General features: G+C 43.3%; 1 protein-coding gene across 1 annotated transcript; it reads left to right on the top strand.

Moving 5' to 3' along the window:
• Window positions 1-1269: 1269 nt before the first annotated feature.
• On the top strand, window positions 1270-4482 carry LOC103108610 (mitochondrial ornithine transporter 2-like). Its single transcript, XM_007517576.3, has one exon. It carries the CDS (start codon window positions 1380-1382, stop codon window positions 2283-2285), a length of 906 nt encoding a protein of 301 aa, XP_007517638.1. The 5' UTR covers window positions 1270-1379; the 3' UTR covers window positions 2286-4482.
• Window positions 4483-18174: the final 13692 nt, after the last annotated feature.

The raw sequence follows: 18174 nt of genomic DNA, 5'->3' as shown, positions 1-18174 counted from the left end.
AGTGGGTGGGGGGTTAGGCAGCGGCACACCTGGTTAAGTGTATACACAACAGTGTGCAAGGGTTCAAGCCCTTGGTTTCCTCTTGTGGAGGGAAATCCTCACGAGTGGTGATGTAGAGCTGCAGGTGTCTGTCTCTCTCCCTGTCTCCACCTCCCCTTTCAATTTCTCTGTTTCTATCCAGGTCTTCAGGTGTCTGTCTGTCTCTCTCCCTGTCTCCACCTCCCCTTTCAATTTCTCTGTTTCTATCCAGGTCTTCAGGTGTCTGTCTTTCTCTTCCCTTCTCTGTCTTCCCTTCCTCCATTTCTCTCTGTCCTGTCCAACAACAATGACATCAATAGCAACAATAATAGTAATAACCACAACAGCGATTAAAAAAAAAAAACAAGGGTAACAAAAAGGAATAAAATAGTTTCCAGGAGCAGTGGATTCCTGGCGAAGGCACCGAGCCCCAGCAGTAACCCTGGAGGGAAAAAATAAAATAAAAAGAAATTGACGTAAACCTAATGGCCAAAATCATCTCTAAATTAATGGTATGAGTGTATAGTTGCTCATCTTATTTGGCATTCAATACTTACCTGCTTTTATTGTTTAAGAGGCTGCAAAGGTGGATTTCTAATTTATACTAGGTGACTAGTATAGTTTACTTAGTATATTATCATTTCACTAATTTCTATTAGTATTTATACTCAGTGTACCAATAGAGTGGTAACACAATGCCCTGAATATAGCTAACAGTAAGTTTATTCATGATTTTATGGCTTCAGTCAGTGCATGCTCAGTCAAATAAAATTGCCTGTATCTTGAAGCTCCAAGCCCAACTTCTTTTTTTCCCCTTTTATTGGGGGGATTAATGGTTTACAGTACACAGTAAAATACAGTAGTGCGTACATGTGTAACATTTCTCATTTTTCCACATAACAATCTAACCCCCACCACCACCACCACCGCCTAGCTCTTCCTCTGCCATCATATCCAGGCCCTGAACACTCCCCCCTACCCCACCCCCAGAGTCTTTGGTGCTATATTCCAACTCCAGACCAAGTTCTGCTTTGTGTTTTCCCTTCTGTTCTTTTTTTAAATTTCACTTTAAAATGTTTACTTTTGAAATAAAATTAATTTTATTTAATTTACAAATAAAACAGAATTTTACTTTAATTTATAAATACATTAAAATTTATAAATAAAAGGCTGGTCCGGAGGCCAGGTGCAGCGGTGGCGGGTGGGCTGCGCGCGAGCTCAGCCGGGGGTTATTCCCGTGCGGGAGGGAGGGAGGGCGCCCCGCGGCCTGGTGTGGAGTTGAGCGGCCTCTCCCACGGTGAGTAGCCCGCATACTCCCCAAGCTTGCCTTCCTCCTAAACCGGCAGACCTAGTGGGCCAACATGAAGTGGAATTCTGTGATCCAAGCCCTTATTGACCTCACAGCGGGGGCCCTGGGGGGCACAGCTTGTGTCCTGATCGGGCAGCCCTTCGACACTGTCAAAGTCAAGATGCAGACGTTCCCTTACATGTACAAGGGCCTCACCGACTGCTGCCGCCAGACCTACTCCCAAGTGGGCTTTCGGGGTTTCTACAGGGGGACTGGCCCCGCGCTCATGGCCTACGTCGCCGAGAACTCAGTCCTCTTCATGTGCTTCGGCTTCTGCCAACAGTTCGTGAAGAAAGTGGTCGGGCTGCGCAAGCATGAAAAGCTGAACGATCTGCAAACTGCAGCCGCCGGCTCACTGGCTTCTGCTTTTGCAGCTCTTGTCCTTTGCCCCACCGAGCTGGTGAAGTGCCGGCTACAGACTATGTACGAAATGGAAATGTCAGGGAAGATCACAAAGAGGCAGAACACAGTTTGGTCGGTGGTAAATGCTATCCTTAGGAAGGACGGTCTGCTAGGCTTCTACCATGGACTCTCCGGTACTCTACTTCAGGAAGTACCGGGATATTTCTTCTTCTTTGGTGGCTATGAGGTAAGCCGCTCGATATTTGCCTCAGGGAGATCAAAAGATGACCTAAGTCCTGCCCACTTGATGATTAGTGGAGGGATTGCTGGGATTTGCCATTGGGTTGTTGTATACCCAGTGGATTGTATCAAATCCAGAATTCAGGTTCTTTCCATGTCTGGGAAGCAGGCAGGTTTTGCCAGAACTCTTAGAAATACTGTGAAAAATGAAGGGGTAGCAGTCTTATATTCTGGACTGAAAGTTACTTTGATTCGAGCAGTCCCTGCCAACGGGTCACTGTTTATAGTCTATGAATACAGCAGGAAGATGATGATGAGCCGGTTTGAAACACAGTGAAGTGTCTTGATCAATCTGGATCCAAGGACATGCCTTTTAGGCACGATAATTTATCCTCATGGTTTCATGGAAGACTGGACCAGTGTGGATTTTTTTTTAACTTCACAAGTTTGCTTTTGTCTTCTTCAACCTTAAGCTGTATGGAAAAACCCAATTATCTCATTTATGCTTATAATTTTATTGTGCTAGAAAAGCTGTTGTCATAGTGGTGAACTGTGTATACCTGATATGAACAGTTAATTATATCAGGGTATTTGCACTAATCGATATATGTATGTGTAGAATTTGGTTGGTTACATATGAGGAAAACAGTTTGGTTTCACATTTAGTCTATGTCATCAGAAAAAGCAAGTTAACCATGTTTTGTGAAGACTGCTATAAATGATAACCCATTCAAGATATAGGATCTCTTTATAACTCTGCATGTTGTTTTACTATCCCAGGAAATGTTTTCATGTAGTGCTGGAAAATAAAAATATTCAGCTACATTTTTTAAAGGATGATATATATGAATAATAGTGGATTTCCACATTCTTAAAGGTCTCAGAGGAGACATGCTGGATTTTCCCAAGATGCACTACTCTCAAAATAGTGTCTTTCACTTTTAAAGTGGAATCCACACTGTATGATATTGTCTAGAGGGCCTCGTATTTGAGAAGTAACATGGTCTTCATCTGCACCAGCTTCCCTTTTATCCCCAGAGCACTCCTTTTGCTGGACTTTAGCTTGAAGATAGACACATTGAAAGGAGATAGGTAGGATTATTTAGCTTTGCTTAAAGACAGCAGTAGTAGTTGATAACAGTTTTTTTTCTTCCAGTCTCTGGCTTCTGACCTGGGTAGAATTCTGTTTGGCCCACTAAAAGGTTATTGGTCTACTTTAGGTTATTTACTGTCCTCTCTTCCTCCACCAGTCAGAAGCCTTTCCAGGGAACAGACAGTGCCAAACCCAAGAAGTTTGGTCATCAAGTGACGACATTCATGGTTGAAGTTCTCTCTTCCTAGGAAGAAAGAGACAAATCTTAATGTTTACACCTCACAATAGGTAATGTTAGGACTGACACAGCCTGAAATTGACCTCAGGGTCTATAGCTGCTTGCCATGCTTTTGTAGTTTGGCAATCTCTGACATTTGCTATCAACTGTCAGTGAACTTCAGTGGTGGCAGTAGGGAAGGTGATTATATAAAGTAATGAGACATATGAAAAGTGATTTTATTAAATTATATGTGTATACATGAACTGACAAAGTCTAATCAACAAACTACAGTTCATCTGGTCTCCATAGATTTGATGAAGACCACCTATTCTTTGGTCATTTGATATGAAGTTCATTATTGTGACCACTAAAACTAGTCATATCTATCATTAAAGTATTTTTAAGCAGTTCGTACATGTGAAGGCAAGCAAGCTACCAGTCTTAATGAAAGTCTCTATAGTATGTTTGTCTATCGTTGTTAGTAGAATGTAAATCTAATCAGAAATCTACAGTTCCCTATAAGATAGCAAAATAAGTTTTTACTGTCTTTGAAGGTGCTATGGTAACTACTCATATTGCCAGACAGTCAAGGACCAAGAAATGGAGATGTTGACAAATGGGAGCTGAAATAGACATCAGTGCCATTCTTTGTGGAGTCCAGAATATTGACTGGTTCTTCATTTTTTTTCTTTAAAAGAAAACCCACTTTTAAGCTATTGACAGTTATATATCTAAGCTGTATGTTCCATGCATAAATGGTCAGTACCTACTTTGTGGCTTAACCCAAGCAGGCCTGGAATAAAGCAAATTTAAGAACAGGACTGACTTCCAGTAGGAACTGAACCTCTTTGAGCCTGCAGATTAACTCTACCCAGCTTTTGTAATCTCTTCTCTGCCCTGTTGTCAGAAGACCTTCCCACATGTCTATTATGGATTTAATTAGACATCTTCAATAGAAATCATTTGCAGAAAGTAAGAGTAGGTGGTTTGGTAAACGACTTTTTCTATTTGCTAAATTCATGGTTTGATATTTGGGTACAACTGTTACCATTTCAGATCTGTAATCTAGGCAAAAATTTCGTAATTTATGCTGGTTCTTGTGCTTTGCCTCATGTGAGCTTAACCTGTTGTGCTACCACCTGGCCCCAAAATTTAGTAACTTAAAATATTTTGTTTAAATATTTAAATATTATTGTTGCACTATTGAGTTATATACCCAAATAAAACATATTTAGCTCATACTGTGTGTAATGTACTTTACTGAACTCTGGCTATTTAGACATTATATCTGGCTTCTGTTCTGACAGATATTATTGTCTAGATGTTTGTTATACAGTGAAAGGAGTAATATTATAAAATAAAATTTAGGGGGGGCAGGCAGTAGTGCAGCAGGTTAAACACACATGGCTCAATGTGCAAGGACCAGTGTAAAGGATCCAGGTTCGAGCCCCCAGCTCCTCACCCATAGAGCTTCAGAAGCGGTAAAGCAGATCTGCAGGTCACTTCACAAGTGGTGAAGCAGGTGTTTTCTCTTCCCTGTGGGGAGCCACATGTGCCCTCAAGGTTGCTATTGGCATGGCAGTAGAGTCTTTGTTAAAAGATAAGTTCCTGGGAGTTGGGTGGTAGCATAGCAGGTTAAGCACACATGGTGCAAAGTGCAAGGACTGGCATAAAGATCCCAGTTCAGGCCCCTGGCTCCCCACCTGCAGGGGGTTTCTTCACAATTGGTGAAGCAGGTCTATAGGTGTCTCTCTTTCTCTCCTCCTTTCTCCATTTCTCTCTATCCTATCCAACAACCACAATATCAATAACAACAATAATAATTACAACAATAAAACAATAAGGGCAACAAAAGGCAATAAATAAATAAATACTAAAAAAAAAAAAAGGTAAGTTCCCGCTTCCCTACACCTTAGAGTCTTTGTTAAAAAATAAGTTCTTTTTCCCCATGAATCAGCCAGGACCTTCCAGATAACGGCTGATTACCATGACAATAATAATAATAATAAATAAATAGGAAAGATACATCCCCCAATACTCAGTTGGCTAAGGCACCAAACCTCTTTTTCTATAAAAAATTCAAGTCAGATGCCTTGCTAACCACGAGAAGCAGATTGTTTTTCTTCCACAGGAATCTGGACCCCTGCACACCCTGACATCACCCACTAGATGGCACGACTACAGTGGCACGCCCCCCCCCGAAACCCTAGATGTCACCTGACGTGATCTGAAGAACCTGATTCACAGACTCCAAGGACAGAACTTTTTTGCTGCCTGTCTGTCTTTCCTGCTTCTGCTTTGTCACATTTTGGCGGTTCCAGCTCACTCTCTACAGAAAAGCAGAATTCCAGAGGCTGACCTTCCTCATGCAGTGTTTCATCCCCTGCCATTTCTCCCCCAGTCGCCTACTTTGAACTGATACTTCTATCGGACTTGCTGGTATACCCTTTGGACATTTTAGACAATTTTACAGCAGCTTCCTTCCCTTCACGTTGCTGGTTTTTCATAGACTGACCCTGAGTAGTTCATAGACTTTACAGACTGTTGCCCTGGCCATTAGATAAAAGGAAAGGGGGAGATGCTGGGAAATTGTGCAGACGCAGTCACATCTGCCATGTTGTCCCCACGGGCTATTGCTAGTTCCTGCGAGAGTTGGGACATTCTCGGAGCACCTATTCCGCCATGTTGTGCCCTCATGGCATTGTCTATTCCCCCCGCAATGGTTGAGGTGCTCTGGTTGCTCCTCCCCCTTCCCATTCTCACGAGAGTTGTTATCCTACCCTGGAGTGCTGTGGCTACTCCTCCCCCTTCCTGCCACACCTGTCTGGCCAGATAGGCAGGCCACGACCGTGGTGTGACAAAACAGTGCGGGTGACCTGGTTAGGGAACCGGACAGGGGCCTTACAAGCTCCCGTACGGAAGACCGTACCCAAGATAGGTGGTGGACAGAAGCCTGGATATTTGTGTGGACGGATCCCTGGGTCTCCCGGTTGGCGGAAAGGCCTTGGAGGGCTAGGTGGACTTGGTTTCGCTTCTGAAAGCTTACTGTTGTTGTTTATCATGCTTTATGCAGGCCACCCAGGGAATGTCCAGGAGACTCCGGAGACGCTTACAGTGCAACCCCCCAAGTCTAGTCTGGACATTCCAGATGGGACCCCACTGGATGAAAAGCCCCTTACAACAGTAAATCCCAGCACTTCAAGCCCCAATGACTTGGCTATCCAGGTTGAGCAAGGACTGAGCACTATTCTCAGAAATATTACATTCAATCATACAGACAATGGTCCTTTAGCTTTCCCAGGAAACATGTTACATAGCAACCCTGAAATGCACCTGCATATTGTCTTAGGTAGATTACAGGAAAGGGAGCTTGGCATAAGGATCAGAGCAAGACGCCATGTTCCCACTAGTGCCTCCCCTATTCTGGGTATCAAGGTCCAGTGCTTGGAAGGAGAAAGAATAGCCCTTTGGATAAATGAGAGCAGTGAAAGCATTTAGTTCTTACTGATAAATTGACTTTTGTCTGAAACCAAAGGGATGTGGTTAATAACCCATGAAAGAACAGTATGGCTGTGCTTTCGTTTTGCTGGTAGTTGTATGCCTTCAGTTCCTCCTGTCTGTGTTACTTATAAAAAATGTACCCTGCGTACTTTGTGGTCAACTGACTTGGCCAGCTTTTGATTTATGCTTCTTTGTTATGCTATTATAAAAAGAATCTCTATATCAGTAAAAGATTGCAGCAGCATTGAAACTCATGTGTCTCAGTGTTGTCTGTCGCGCCGAATCCACCTCCCACCTATAAGTCTCATTCTCCCTGGATCGGCCTGCTGAGCCCCCAGTTGGGTGGTCGGCGGCACCTGGCGCCTTGAACAGGGACTTGAAGACAGGTGAGTATATTGTCAGGAGGGGATCGGTTCCTGCCGGAGGGTGCTGCAGACCCGCCAGAAGTATTTGGTTAAGGGCAGGTAATCATTAACAGTATGGGATTGTCAGGATCAAAGGGAAAACGTATGTTCCTCTCAGTATTGCGGCACATGCTGTTAGAGTGTGGGCTCCGAGTGTCAGAAGACACTGCCGCAGAATTTTATGAATATATGATGAAGGCGGCCCCCTGGTTTCCACAGGAGGGAACATTGACTCTCCCAGATTGGAAAAGACTTGGGAAAGACTTTAAAAGGTATGCCACTGTGCATGAGGATACTCCTGTGCCCAAACAGATGTTTCCTATATGGTTACAAATCAGGGACGCATTGACAGAAAAGTCAGACTTGGAACTCCTTGCAGAGGAAGTAATGTCCCTCGAAGAGGGTCAGCCACTAATTGACTCAGAAGGTGAAAACAGGTACGGGACGGTTCTGGGAAAGGAAGAAAAGGGCAAGCACCCCACCGCGCCACTTTACACTGAGGTGTTTGATGATTGGGATGATCTAGCTGAGGAAGAACAGGAATATAATGACCAGCATTATCCTGATGAGAGGGATCATGAGGTGGTGGCGATGGTCCCATTACCCAGAAAAAGTAAACAGCCACCCGTACCTAAACCACGAAGGAAGCTACTTCCTCCTGTCGGGTTTCAGGCTGCTGTTCAGGAGGCTCGCAGGACAGGTGATCTTACTTTCAGTTTCCCTGTTGTTGCCCCTGATTTTGATGAGGACGGAGGGGAAGCTGAATGGGAACCATTGGCATTGAAAACCTTAAAGGAGTTGCAAGCGGCCGTCAAAGCCTCAGGGCCGTCCGCGCCGTTTACATTGCAACTGGTAGATTTGGTGGCTAGCCAATGGCTAACCCCGAGTGATTGGCATCAAACAGCCAGATCGGTGCTTAGCCCAGGAGATTATGTTTTGTGGCGCACTGATTATGAGGAAAGATGTAAAGACTCAGTAAAAAAGAGCATATCAGGCAGGAGAGGTAAATCTCCCACAATGGACATGATGTTGGGTACAGGAGACTTCATAAAACAGCAGGCACAAGTAAAAATACCAAAACAGGTATTGAAGGAAATCACTACAAATGCTGTTTTGGCATGGAGAGCCATTCCACCTGCGGGAACAACAAGTACTGCCTTAGCAGGTATCCAGCAGTCACTTGAGGAACCTTATCAGAGTTTTATTGCTAGGTTAGAAGAAGCCATAAATAGGATGATGCCCCAAAGTGAAGGGACAGCCATATTATTAAAGCAATTGGCTTGGGAAAATGCCAATCAGCTGTGTCGGGACCTAATTCATCCCATACGTAGGACAGGGTCCCTACAGGATTACATACGAGCCTGTGCTGATGCCTCAGCTGCGGTGGTACAGGGAATGGCATATGCAGCTGCAATGCATCGTACCCCCATTACCAAATTTATCAAGACTACTTATGGGGGTGGGCGGTCAGACAAAGACCTGAACTGCTTTGGTTGCGGTAAGCCTGGTCATAAAAGAGCAGCATGTCCCAATAAAGGCCAGAACAGAGAGTCGGCCAGTAAGGGTGTGGCACCAGGAATATGTCCCCGATGTAATAAAGGGAGACATTGGAAAAATGAATGCAGGTCAAAGTTCCACAAAGATGGGACCACTTTAAAGGAAACAGAGACAAAAAACTAATTGAGGGGCTGCCTCTCAGCCCCACGCCAAGAGAGGATCCAAAAGGGACAGAATGTCCAGACACAGGGACACAGATTGAGCCCCCCTCTAAAACTATTCATGACCTTCCTCGAGCCACCCCGGGTAGTGCAGGGCTTGATCTCGCAGCACAGAAGGACTATGTGTTGTCACCCCTGGATGGAATAGTGGTAATAGAGACTTGGGTTAAGGGCTCCTTACCACCAGGGCTGTTTGGGTTGATTTTAGGCAGAAGCTCTGGAAAGGACAAAGCTGTAGAAGTCATACCAGGAGTGATAGACGCAGATACCCGGGATGATATAAAAATTTTGTGTAGAGCCCTGAGAGAGGCTGTAATCATCAGAAAAGGACAAAGGATTGCACAGATCATATTGCTCCCCTATGTAAATTTGCCCAATCCAATTTTGATGCAGTCCAGAGAGGGGCAGTTTGGCTCCTCTGACGTTGTGGCATGGACTCAGGAAATTACTGCAGCAAGGCCGTTTCTTGAAATACACATTCAGGGAAAACCTATAAAAGGGTTGTTGGATACAGGAGCAGATAAAACCTGTATAGCAGGAAAAGACTGGCCTCAGGCATGGCCAGTCATCAGAACAGATTCAACCTTAATGGGTCTAGGGATGGCAGCTAATGTGGCCAAAAGCTCTGGGATCATTCCCTGGAGACATGGAAAAAAGACAGGGCATATACAGCCCTATGTAATTCCCTCATTGCCTTTTTCTTTGTGGGGGCGAGACATTATGCAGGACTTAAATCTCGCCCTGACCACTGACAATGTAGAGGACCAATATTTTTCATAGGGGCCATTGATAATTTATATGCAGATAGCATTCCATGGAAGTCATCTGAACCTGTATGGCAAAATCAATGGCCCCTCACCATAGAAAAAATAGAAGCCATACAACAAATTGTGAAAGAACAAGTGGATAAGGGACATTTGAAAGAAAGCAATAGTCCTTGGAATACACCGGTTTTTGTAATTAAAAAGAAATCAGGCAAATGGAGATTGCTGCAAGACTTAAGAGCAGTTAATGCCACTATGGAAGACATGGGAGCCCTGCAGCCGGGGCTTCCTTCTCCTGTGGCTATTCCTAGAAATTATCATATTATAGTTATAGACTTGCAAGATTGTTTCTTTACTATCAAATTAAATCCCATAGATTGTAAAAGGTTTGCATTCTCTGTTCCCTCAGTTAATCATAAAGAGCCTTGTAAAAGATATGAATGGCAGGTGTTGCCTCAAGGCATGAAAAACAGTCCTACGTTGTGCCAGAAATTTGTAGATATGGCTGTGTCCCCCCTTAGGCATGGATATCCAGAGGCATATATCATACATTTTATGGACGATATTTTGATTGGGCATGAAGACATTAATCAGGCTAGACAAATATTAAGAGAAATGACTGTGTCTCTAGAAAAGTTTGGGCTAAGTCTAGCCCCAGACAAGATACAAGAAAATAGACCAATTCAGTATTTGGGACACAAGATACATGAAGGATATTTAACGTCTCAGCATGCCCACATTCGTAGGGACAAATTAAATACTTTAAATGACTTCCAGAAATTGCTGGGAAACATTAATTGGGTTAGACCATATTTGAAAATCATAACCGGAGAATTAAGCCCCCTATTTGATATATTACATGGGGATTCACATCCTAAGTCAAAAAGACAGCTGACCCCTGAGGCCACAGCTGCACTACAATTGGTGGAGGAAAGGCTAGAACAGGCTAGACTGCATCAAGTGAATTATGCCATACCTTGGGCATTGCTCATAATGAAAACTGCTTATACACCCACAGGATGCCTGTGGCAAGATGCTCTGCTAGAATGGGTCCATCTGCCCCACTCTCCATCAAAAGGTCTCATCTCATATCCGAGCCTGGTAGCCCAATTGATAGTCAAGGGAAGGACAAGATCAAAAGAAATATTTGGAAGAGATATGCAAGAAATAGTAATTCCTTACTCTAGGTTACAATTTGAACAATTGTTACAAGAAAGTGATGATTGGGGTTTGGCCTTGATGGGATATACAGGACAGATTAAGTATCATCTGCCCAAGCACCCTATAATAGAATTTGTAAAAGCAGGGACAGGCTATAATTGAAAGAACTCATCAGGATGTGAAAGCACAGATAAAGAAATTACGAGAAGCCAGCCCTTATTTAACCCCCCACCATGTTTTGTCTCATGCCTTGTTTACTCTTAACCATTTGAATCTCAATGACACAGGCCAGTCAAGAATGGAGAGACATTGGAATCCTTCCCAGGATAATCCCAAACCCTTGGTAAAATGGAAAGATCAACTTACAGGACTGTGGAAAGGGCCAGACCCTCTTATAACTTCAGGGCGAGGGTATGCTTGTGTCTTTCCACAGGATGGAGAATCTCCCATCTGGATCCCAGATCGACTCATCAGGCACGTCGCGACGCCCCAACCGAAACCGAAAGAAGATGAAGCAGCTACGGAGGAAACTGCAGAGGTGCACACTGACGCCGCAGCCGATGGCGGGATCGCTCCCAACCATGAGCCAGATACAGCGGTTGATCCAAGTGGCCACGCGGGCAGTGCATGAGGAGGGGAAACCCCCTTCTATGGCTAATATTTTCCTTGCTTGCAAAAAGGAGTTTGATGTTATGCTGTTAGTAAAAAGACCTGCTTATGTTATGATGCCTGTAGACCTTAAACAGGAAGCATGGTTTGAGGATACAGGACTCATGGTTGTACAAAGACTAAATGAATTATTGCGGCCAAAAAGATTTGTGGCAGCACTTATCCTAGGAATTTCAGCCTTAATAGCTATCCTTACCTCTTTCGCCGTTTCGACGATAGCTTTAGTAAAAAACATCCAAACAGCCCATTTTGTGAATGACATGCATAGGAACATTTCCTTAATACTTGCTGAACAGCATATTATAGATAAAAAGTTAGAAGCAAAACTCAACGCTCTTGAGGAAGTGGTTATAGGCCTGGGGCAGGATGTAGCTAACATAAAAGCTAGAATGGCAACAAAGTGTCACGTCTCCTTTAAGTACATTTGTGTCACCCCAGCTAAATATAATGATACAGAAAATTGGAATAAGACAAAAGCACATTTACTAGGAATCTGGAAAGATAATGATTTAACTCATGATTTTCAGGAGGTGCAAGATTATATCACTGCTACCAGCACTGCTCATTTAAATGATTTTGGATTCGAATCCCTAGCTCAGCAGCTCTATGAGAATGTCTCTGCTCTCAATCCTTTCACTTGGTGGCATTATGCAATAGTGGCAGCTGTTGCCCTAATAATAATCATAGTGGTTTTCATGGTGTTTCCTTGTCTTTTCAGAGCTCTCCTATTGGCCATCAAAACCACCCGGAGGGACCTAGAGGAATTCCGTCTTAAAAACAAAAAACCAGGAACTGCCACACCTGTCTGGCCAGATAGGCAGGCCACGACCGCGGTGTGACAAAACAGTGCGGGTGACCTGGTTAGGGAACCGGACAGGGGCCTTACAAGCTCCCGTACGGAAGACCGTACCCAAGATAGGTGGTGGACAGAAGCCTGGATATTTGTGTGGACGGATCCCTGGGTCTCCCGGTTGGCGGAAAGGCCTTGGAGGGCTAGGTGGACTTGGTTTCGCTTCTGAAAGCTTACTGTTGTTGTTTATCATGCTTTATGCAGGCCACCCAGGGAATGTCCAGGAGACTCCGGAGACGCTTACAGTGCAACCCCCCAAGTCTAGTCTGGACATTCCAGATGGGACCCCACTGGATGAAAAGCCCCTTACAACAGTAAATCCCAGCACTTCAAGCCCCAATGACTTGGCTATCCAGGTTGAGCAAGGACTGAGCACTATTCTCAGAAATATTACATTCAATCATACAGACAATGGTCCTTTAGCTTTCCCAGGAAACATGTTACATAGCAACCCTGAAATGCACCTGCATATTGTCTTAGGTAGATTACAGGAAAGGGAGCTTGGCATAAGGATCAGAGCAAGACGCCATGTTCCCACTAGTGCCTCCCCTATTCTGGGTATCAAGGTCCAGTGCTTGGAAGGAGAAAGAATAGCCCTTTGGATAAATGAGAGCAGTGAAAGCATTTAGTTCTTACTGATAAATTGACTTTTGTCTGAAACCAAAGGGATGTGGTTAATAACCCATGAAAGAACAGTATGGCTGTGCTTTCGTTTTGCTGGTAGTTGTATGCCTTCAGTTCCTCCTGTCTGTGTTACTTATAAAAAATGTACCCTGCGTACTTTGTGGTCAACTGACTTGGCCAGCTTTTGATTTATGCTTCTTTGTTATGCTATTATAAAAAGAATCTCTATATCAGTAAAAGATTGCAGCAGCATTGAAACTCATGTGTCTCAGTGTTGTCTGTCGCGCCGAATCCACCTCCCACCTATAAGTCTCATTCTCCCTGGATCGGCCTGCTGAGCCCCCAGTTGGGTGGTCGGCGGCACCTTCCCATTCTCGAGAGAGCTGCTCCCATAAAAGCCCTTCTCCTTCTGCACCTCTCTCTCTTGCCGGCGCTTCACTTCAGTGTTTAGACGCAGGAAAGGTTACTGCTTGAGGCGGCCATTTTTGGTACCTCCACGTGGCCCAACCTGTTTCTCTCTCACCCAACTCTGAGGTGCCAGCACAAATAAAGATTTGTGTTTCCTCTTCACTCCGGATCTCCTTTCTCTCTTCTCCACGGCACAGCCTGACACTTCCCCCTCTGTTTTCCCCTCCTCCCTAGATTTCTCTCTATCCTAACAACAACAACAATAGAAATGACAACAATAACAACAACAAGGGCAACAAAATGGGAAAAATGGCTGCCAGGAGCAGTGGATTTGTAGTGCAGGCACTGAGCCCCAGTGATAACCCTGGAAGCAAAATAAATAAATAAAATACAATTTAGAATTTAAATTATGTAGGTGTAAAATTAGTGATGAAATCTCTAAAAAATTATCTGTTGCTTAAAGTGTTTTTATACTGTGGTTTTCTCGGTATTCTTTAAATGAGTACCACAATATTTGTTTCCCTCCTCCACTCTTAATGAGACATATTGACAAATAACATATAAGCTTAAGGTGTACAGTGTAATAGTTTATATATGTATATATTGTAAAGTGGTTACCAAAATAAGGCTATTAACATACTCACAGAATTACTATCTACTTATTTATTTTGTGGTGATTGGGTGGTACTGTTTTTTTCTAAACTTAAATCGATCAAATCCATTTTTCTGATTCATACCCTTATTTTATATGTAAGCATTTATTTGTTTACATAGTGCTAGCCTTATTTTAAACTTCACTTCCATATAGCCTAACTTTGAAAAGCCAGTTTAACTTTGAAAAATCTTCTGGTATTTGGGAGCCGGGCGGTAGTGCACCGGGTTAAGCACAGGTGGCGCCAACCACAAGGGCCGGCATAAGGATTCCGGTTCAAGCCCCCAGCTCCCCACCTGCAGGGGAGTCGCTTCACAGGTGGTGAAGCAGGTCTGCAGGTGTCTGTCTTTCTCTTCCCCTCTGTCTTCCCCTCCTCTCTCCATTTCTCTCTGTCCTATCCAACAACAACGACATCAACAACAACTACAACAATAAAAAACAAGGGCAACAAAAGGGAAAATAAATAAAATAAATATAAAAAAATCTTCTGGTATTTGCTACACTAGTTGATATGCTGTCAGGACCAGATGGTCTTCATCTTGCAATGTTATATTAATACTGTTGCTGAAAGTTCATTCTTTGCCCTGTTTGTCTTGGGTTACCAAGTTGTAGAACTTTTAAGTGTATGATGTCTTAGAAGGATAACACCTGGAAATGGAGTGTCAAAGCTGCATATTTCTCTATCAAACAAGTATATTCCCAGCTTGCTGGACTTAAAAGGAAAGGTGCATCCTTTCCCCCACCCTCCCAAGTAAAGAGATCCAGGGAGGGGTGGTAATTCCAGAAAATTGTTGTATAAATAAAATAGTTAAAGGAAACTATTAGCTTAGGCCAGAAACCATCCCTTTATCTAGAGCCTGAATTTCCAACTTGAACACGGAGTGTTGAAATTGTTAATATCAAATCCCTGATCACTAATCTCTTCAGATTCGTATGAAGTAGCCTATACATCTCTGAGAATCCTTTTAGAAAGTGAATTATTTCAATGTAATTATCCACATCTGTGGCATGTATGCCTTGTGAGTTCCACTGCTCACAGTGTTCTCAGCACCCTCTTAAGTGCTAGTAACACTTAAATATTGGCTCCTATCAACATTGTTTAAAAGGTAGGGATGAGATACGGAGTTCTGGTGGTGGGAACTGTGTGGAGTTGTACCTCTCTTATCCTATGGTTTTGTCTGTGTTTCCTTTTTATAAATAAAATTTAAATTTTTTTTAAAAAGGTAGGATAACATCATACTGTGTCCCAACAGTATCAATTCTGTTTCTCTGCTAATTCCACTGGGTTTAATAAGGGATGTGCAAATTAAATAAGGACACCTTAACTAAAACTAGAGTGAGGAAAGTCTGTGAAGGGAATCCCTAGGTATTACCATCTACTATCACTGCATGTTTTAATTTTTTAATTTTATTGTACTTATTACTTACTAGTGACAGAGAGAAATCAAGAGGTGTTGTTTTAACCGAGCTGGCTTCATGGGCGGATAACAGACGACCAGAGACACGCGGCTGGGCCGGGAAGCTGTATTTCTTTATTCACGAACAACAATTCATAAACTAACCCAAACTAATCACCAAACAGAACTCTCCTGCATCCTTCTCACATGGCGGCCAAAAAGTCTCTAACTCTGCCGGGTTTCTTTTGGGGCGGGCACAAGCGGGCCAGCGAAACTAGCAGGACTAAACCAATTTTCCTGGCAGGGGGAGAGCTAGACCAAACCAATGTAAAGCATACAACAATTCCCCCTTTTCTTTTTAACTAAATGACTACAGTATCAGGGGCATGGGGTGAACAGAAACCTATATCGTACAGGCATTTTCAAAAAAGAAACTGGCACAAACATGGAGAAACATGTAAGTGAGTAACAAGAACCAGTGTGCTGCCAAGGGAAGGCCTGAGGGGGCCATTTTTTTTGCCTCTGTGGGCAAAACTTTATCAGCTTAAAAAAATTTTCCTGCCTTTGGGGGGCGTACTTGCCTCAACAGGCATTTTCTAGCATGGGGGCGGGGAACGGCCTAGAGTCCCAAAGGCAGCTGGCTGCAGTCAGTGTTTGTTGTCTTTATGGGGGATGTCAGCCATCGGAATTCTGCTTTTTTGTAGAGAACTTGACAGCTGCAATTTACTTACTATGAAACAAAACTTGTCATTAGCATAACCATAGCGCAATCTAACGTTTCTAATTGAGAAGGAATTTGAGAGTTTTACATATCAACACCGTCTATTTAACCTTTTGTTACACCCATTTAAGATGGAGACACACCCTAGGTGTGCGCAGGTTTTGTTTAGACCAACTTAGTTAAAATATATTGATTGTTAACTATTTTTTATATTTATTTTATTTATTTTTTCCCTTTTGTTGCCCTTGTTGTTTTATTGTTGTAGTTATTATTGTTGTTGTTGGATAGGACAGAGAGAAATGGAGAGAGGTAGGGGAAGACAGAGAGGAGGAGAGAAAGATAGACACCTGCAGACCTGCTTCACTGCCTGTGAAGCGACTCCCCTGCAGGTGGGGAGCCGGGGTTCAAACCGGGATCCTTATGCCGGTCTTTGTGCTTTGCGCCACCTGCGCTTAGCCCACTGTACTACAGCCCGACTCCCTTCATTTGGTTTAAATCCCCTCTGCTTAACACTATTCTATTTACATAACCACTTCATTCTATTTACATAACCACTGTTAACAAGTTCCACTCTCCCTCCAGGGCATTTGTGGTTTAGTGATAGGATTCTCGTCAAATCTGCCCCCTCTTTGTCACACTCTGATTTTCACCAGTCACTTTTCTCTCCACCCTCTCTATGTCACATCCTGTTTCCACCTTATTTGACAAGTATATATAAAGACAGCATTGTGAGTTTTACAGTACAGTACCTTGAGTTCAGCTTAGCTCGTCTTAGATTGTGCTGTGTCCTGCATGAATAAAGAGATACTGCCTACAGCTCAACCATGAGTCCCTGGTTGTCTGTTACCCGCCCGTGAAGCCAGCCCGGCGAAAACAACATAACCCATCGAAAACAACATATGGCGCAACAACGTGGGACCAGACCTGCGCAACTCCCAGATAAGTGAAGACTTTGCCTACCTATGCACTATGGTCTTCTCTTCTACTTATGAAGAGGTTTGCCAAAGCCTCTACTGTTTCATTATGAGACAGTTTCTCTGTCTCTGGAACATTTTACTCTGGGCCACATTTCGGTTCCCTGACCGGGAACTTTGGTTTCTTATGACTGGGATCATAGAGCTTGGGAGATACACTGAGATTTCTCCTTGGAATTTCTGGATTCCCTTGCCCATGTTTCCCGAGGAGAAGGACTACGTTTTTCTCCGGGCCACAGTTTGGTTCTTTATGACTGTGATCGTAGACCTTGGGATATGCATGGGGATTTCCACTGGGACTTTCTGGACTTCTTCTCGCATGTTTCCCATGGAGAAGGACTACTCTAGTTTGAGGAGCGTTCTCCAGTACCCTGGCAGTCCCCAAGAATGGAGACACATGGTTAGTTCTACTCTGCTGATTGGATTCTTTCTTCGATGGGAAGACACTTTTAAAAATGGGTGCCTGAAGCAATCCAGCAGGAACAGTCAGAAGCACCCTAAATGGAATTTCGAGGAGCTTTTTGGACTAGGACGCCCTCCAGGGACTCATGATACTACATGGTGAGATCTGTTTCGTAAGAGAGTGATTTGAATGACTGAATTTTTGTTTGACATTGACTTAACAAAAAAAAAAAATGCTGGACGCAGCCATGATTTCTAGAGACATCTAGAAACAATCCAAAAATTTGTTTTTTCCCTCCTTTGATTTCTTTTTTACGTCTTGGCATAAATCTGAAACGTTTAATCCTGAAACAGTATGAGTTATGGGCAGGGCAGGTAGTGCAATGATTATGTTAATTATTCTCATGCCTGAGGCTTCTACCGTGGTTCTTCTGTTTATCTTTCCACATTTTATTGAGTTTAAACTGTTTAAACAACCTTAAAATCATACTAGAAAGGACTTCCAATTATAATGGTGTTATCAATTATAGTAAACTTCTAATGTGCTACAAGTTTTGTTTGACAAATAAGTGAATTTCAGCTGTCAAGTCTTCACATGAAAAAGCATCTACTCAAATGGAATTCCTGGAAATCCATTTGGATCCTGTTCTCTGACATCGCCCACAAGA

Source organism: Erinaceus europaeus, chromosome 2, assembly GCF_950295315.1.
Source record: "Erinaceus europaeus chromosome 2, mEriEur2.1, whole genome shotgun sequence".
Taxonomy (NCBI): domain Eukaryota; kingdom Metazoa; phylum Chordata; class Mammalia; order Eulipotyphla; family Erinaceidae; genus Erinaceus; species Erinaceus europaeus.
Note: the sequence above shows the minus strand (reverse complement) of the source record. Positions and strands in the feature narration are given on the sequence as shown.

Bases quoted from the DNA above. Each gene is read 5' to 3' on its own strand.
- LOC103108610 (XM_007517576.3), top strand. From the start codon at position 1,380: ATGAAGTGGAATTCTGTGATCCAAGCCCTTATTGACCTCACAGCGGGG.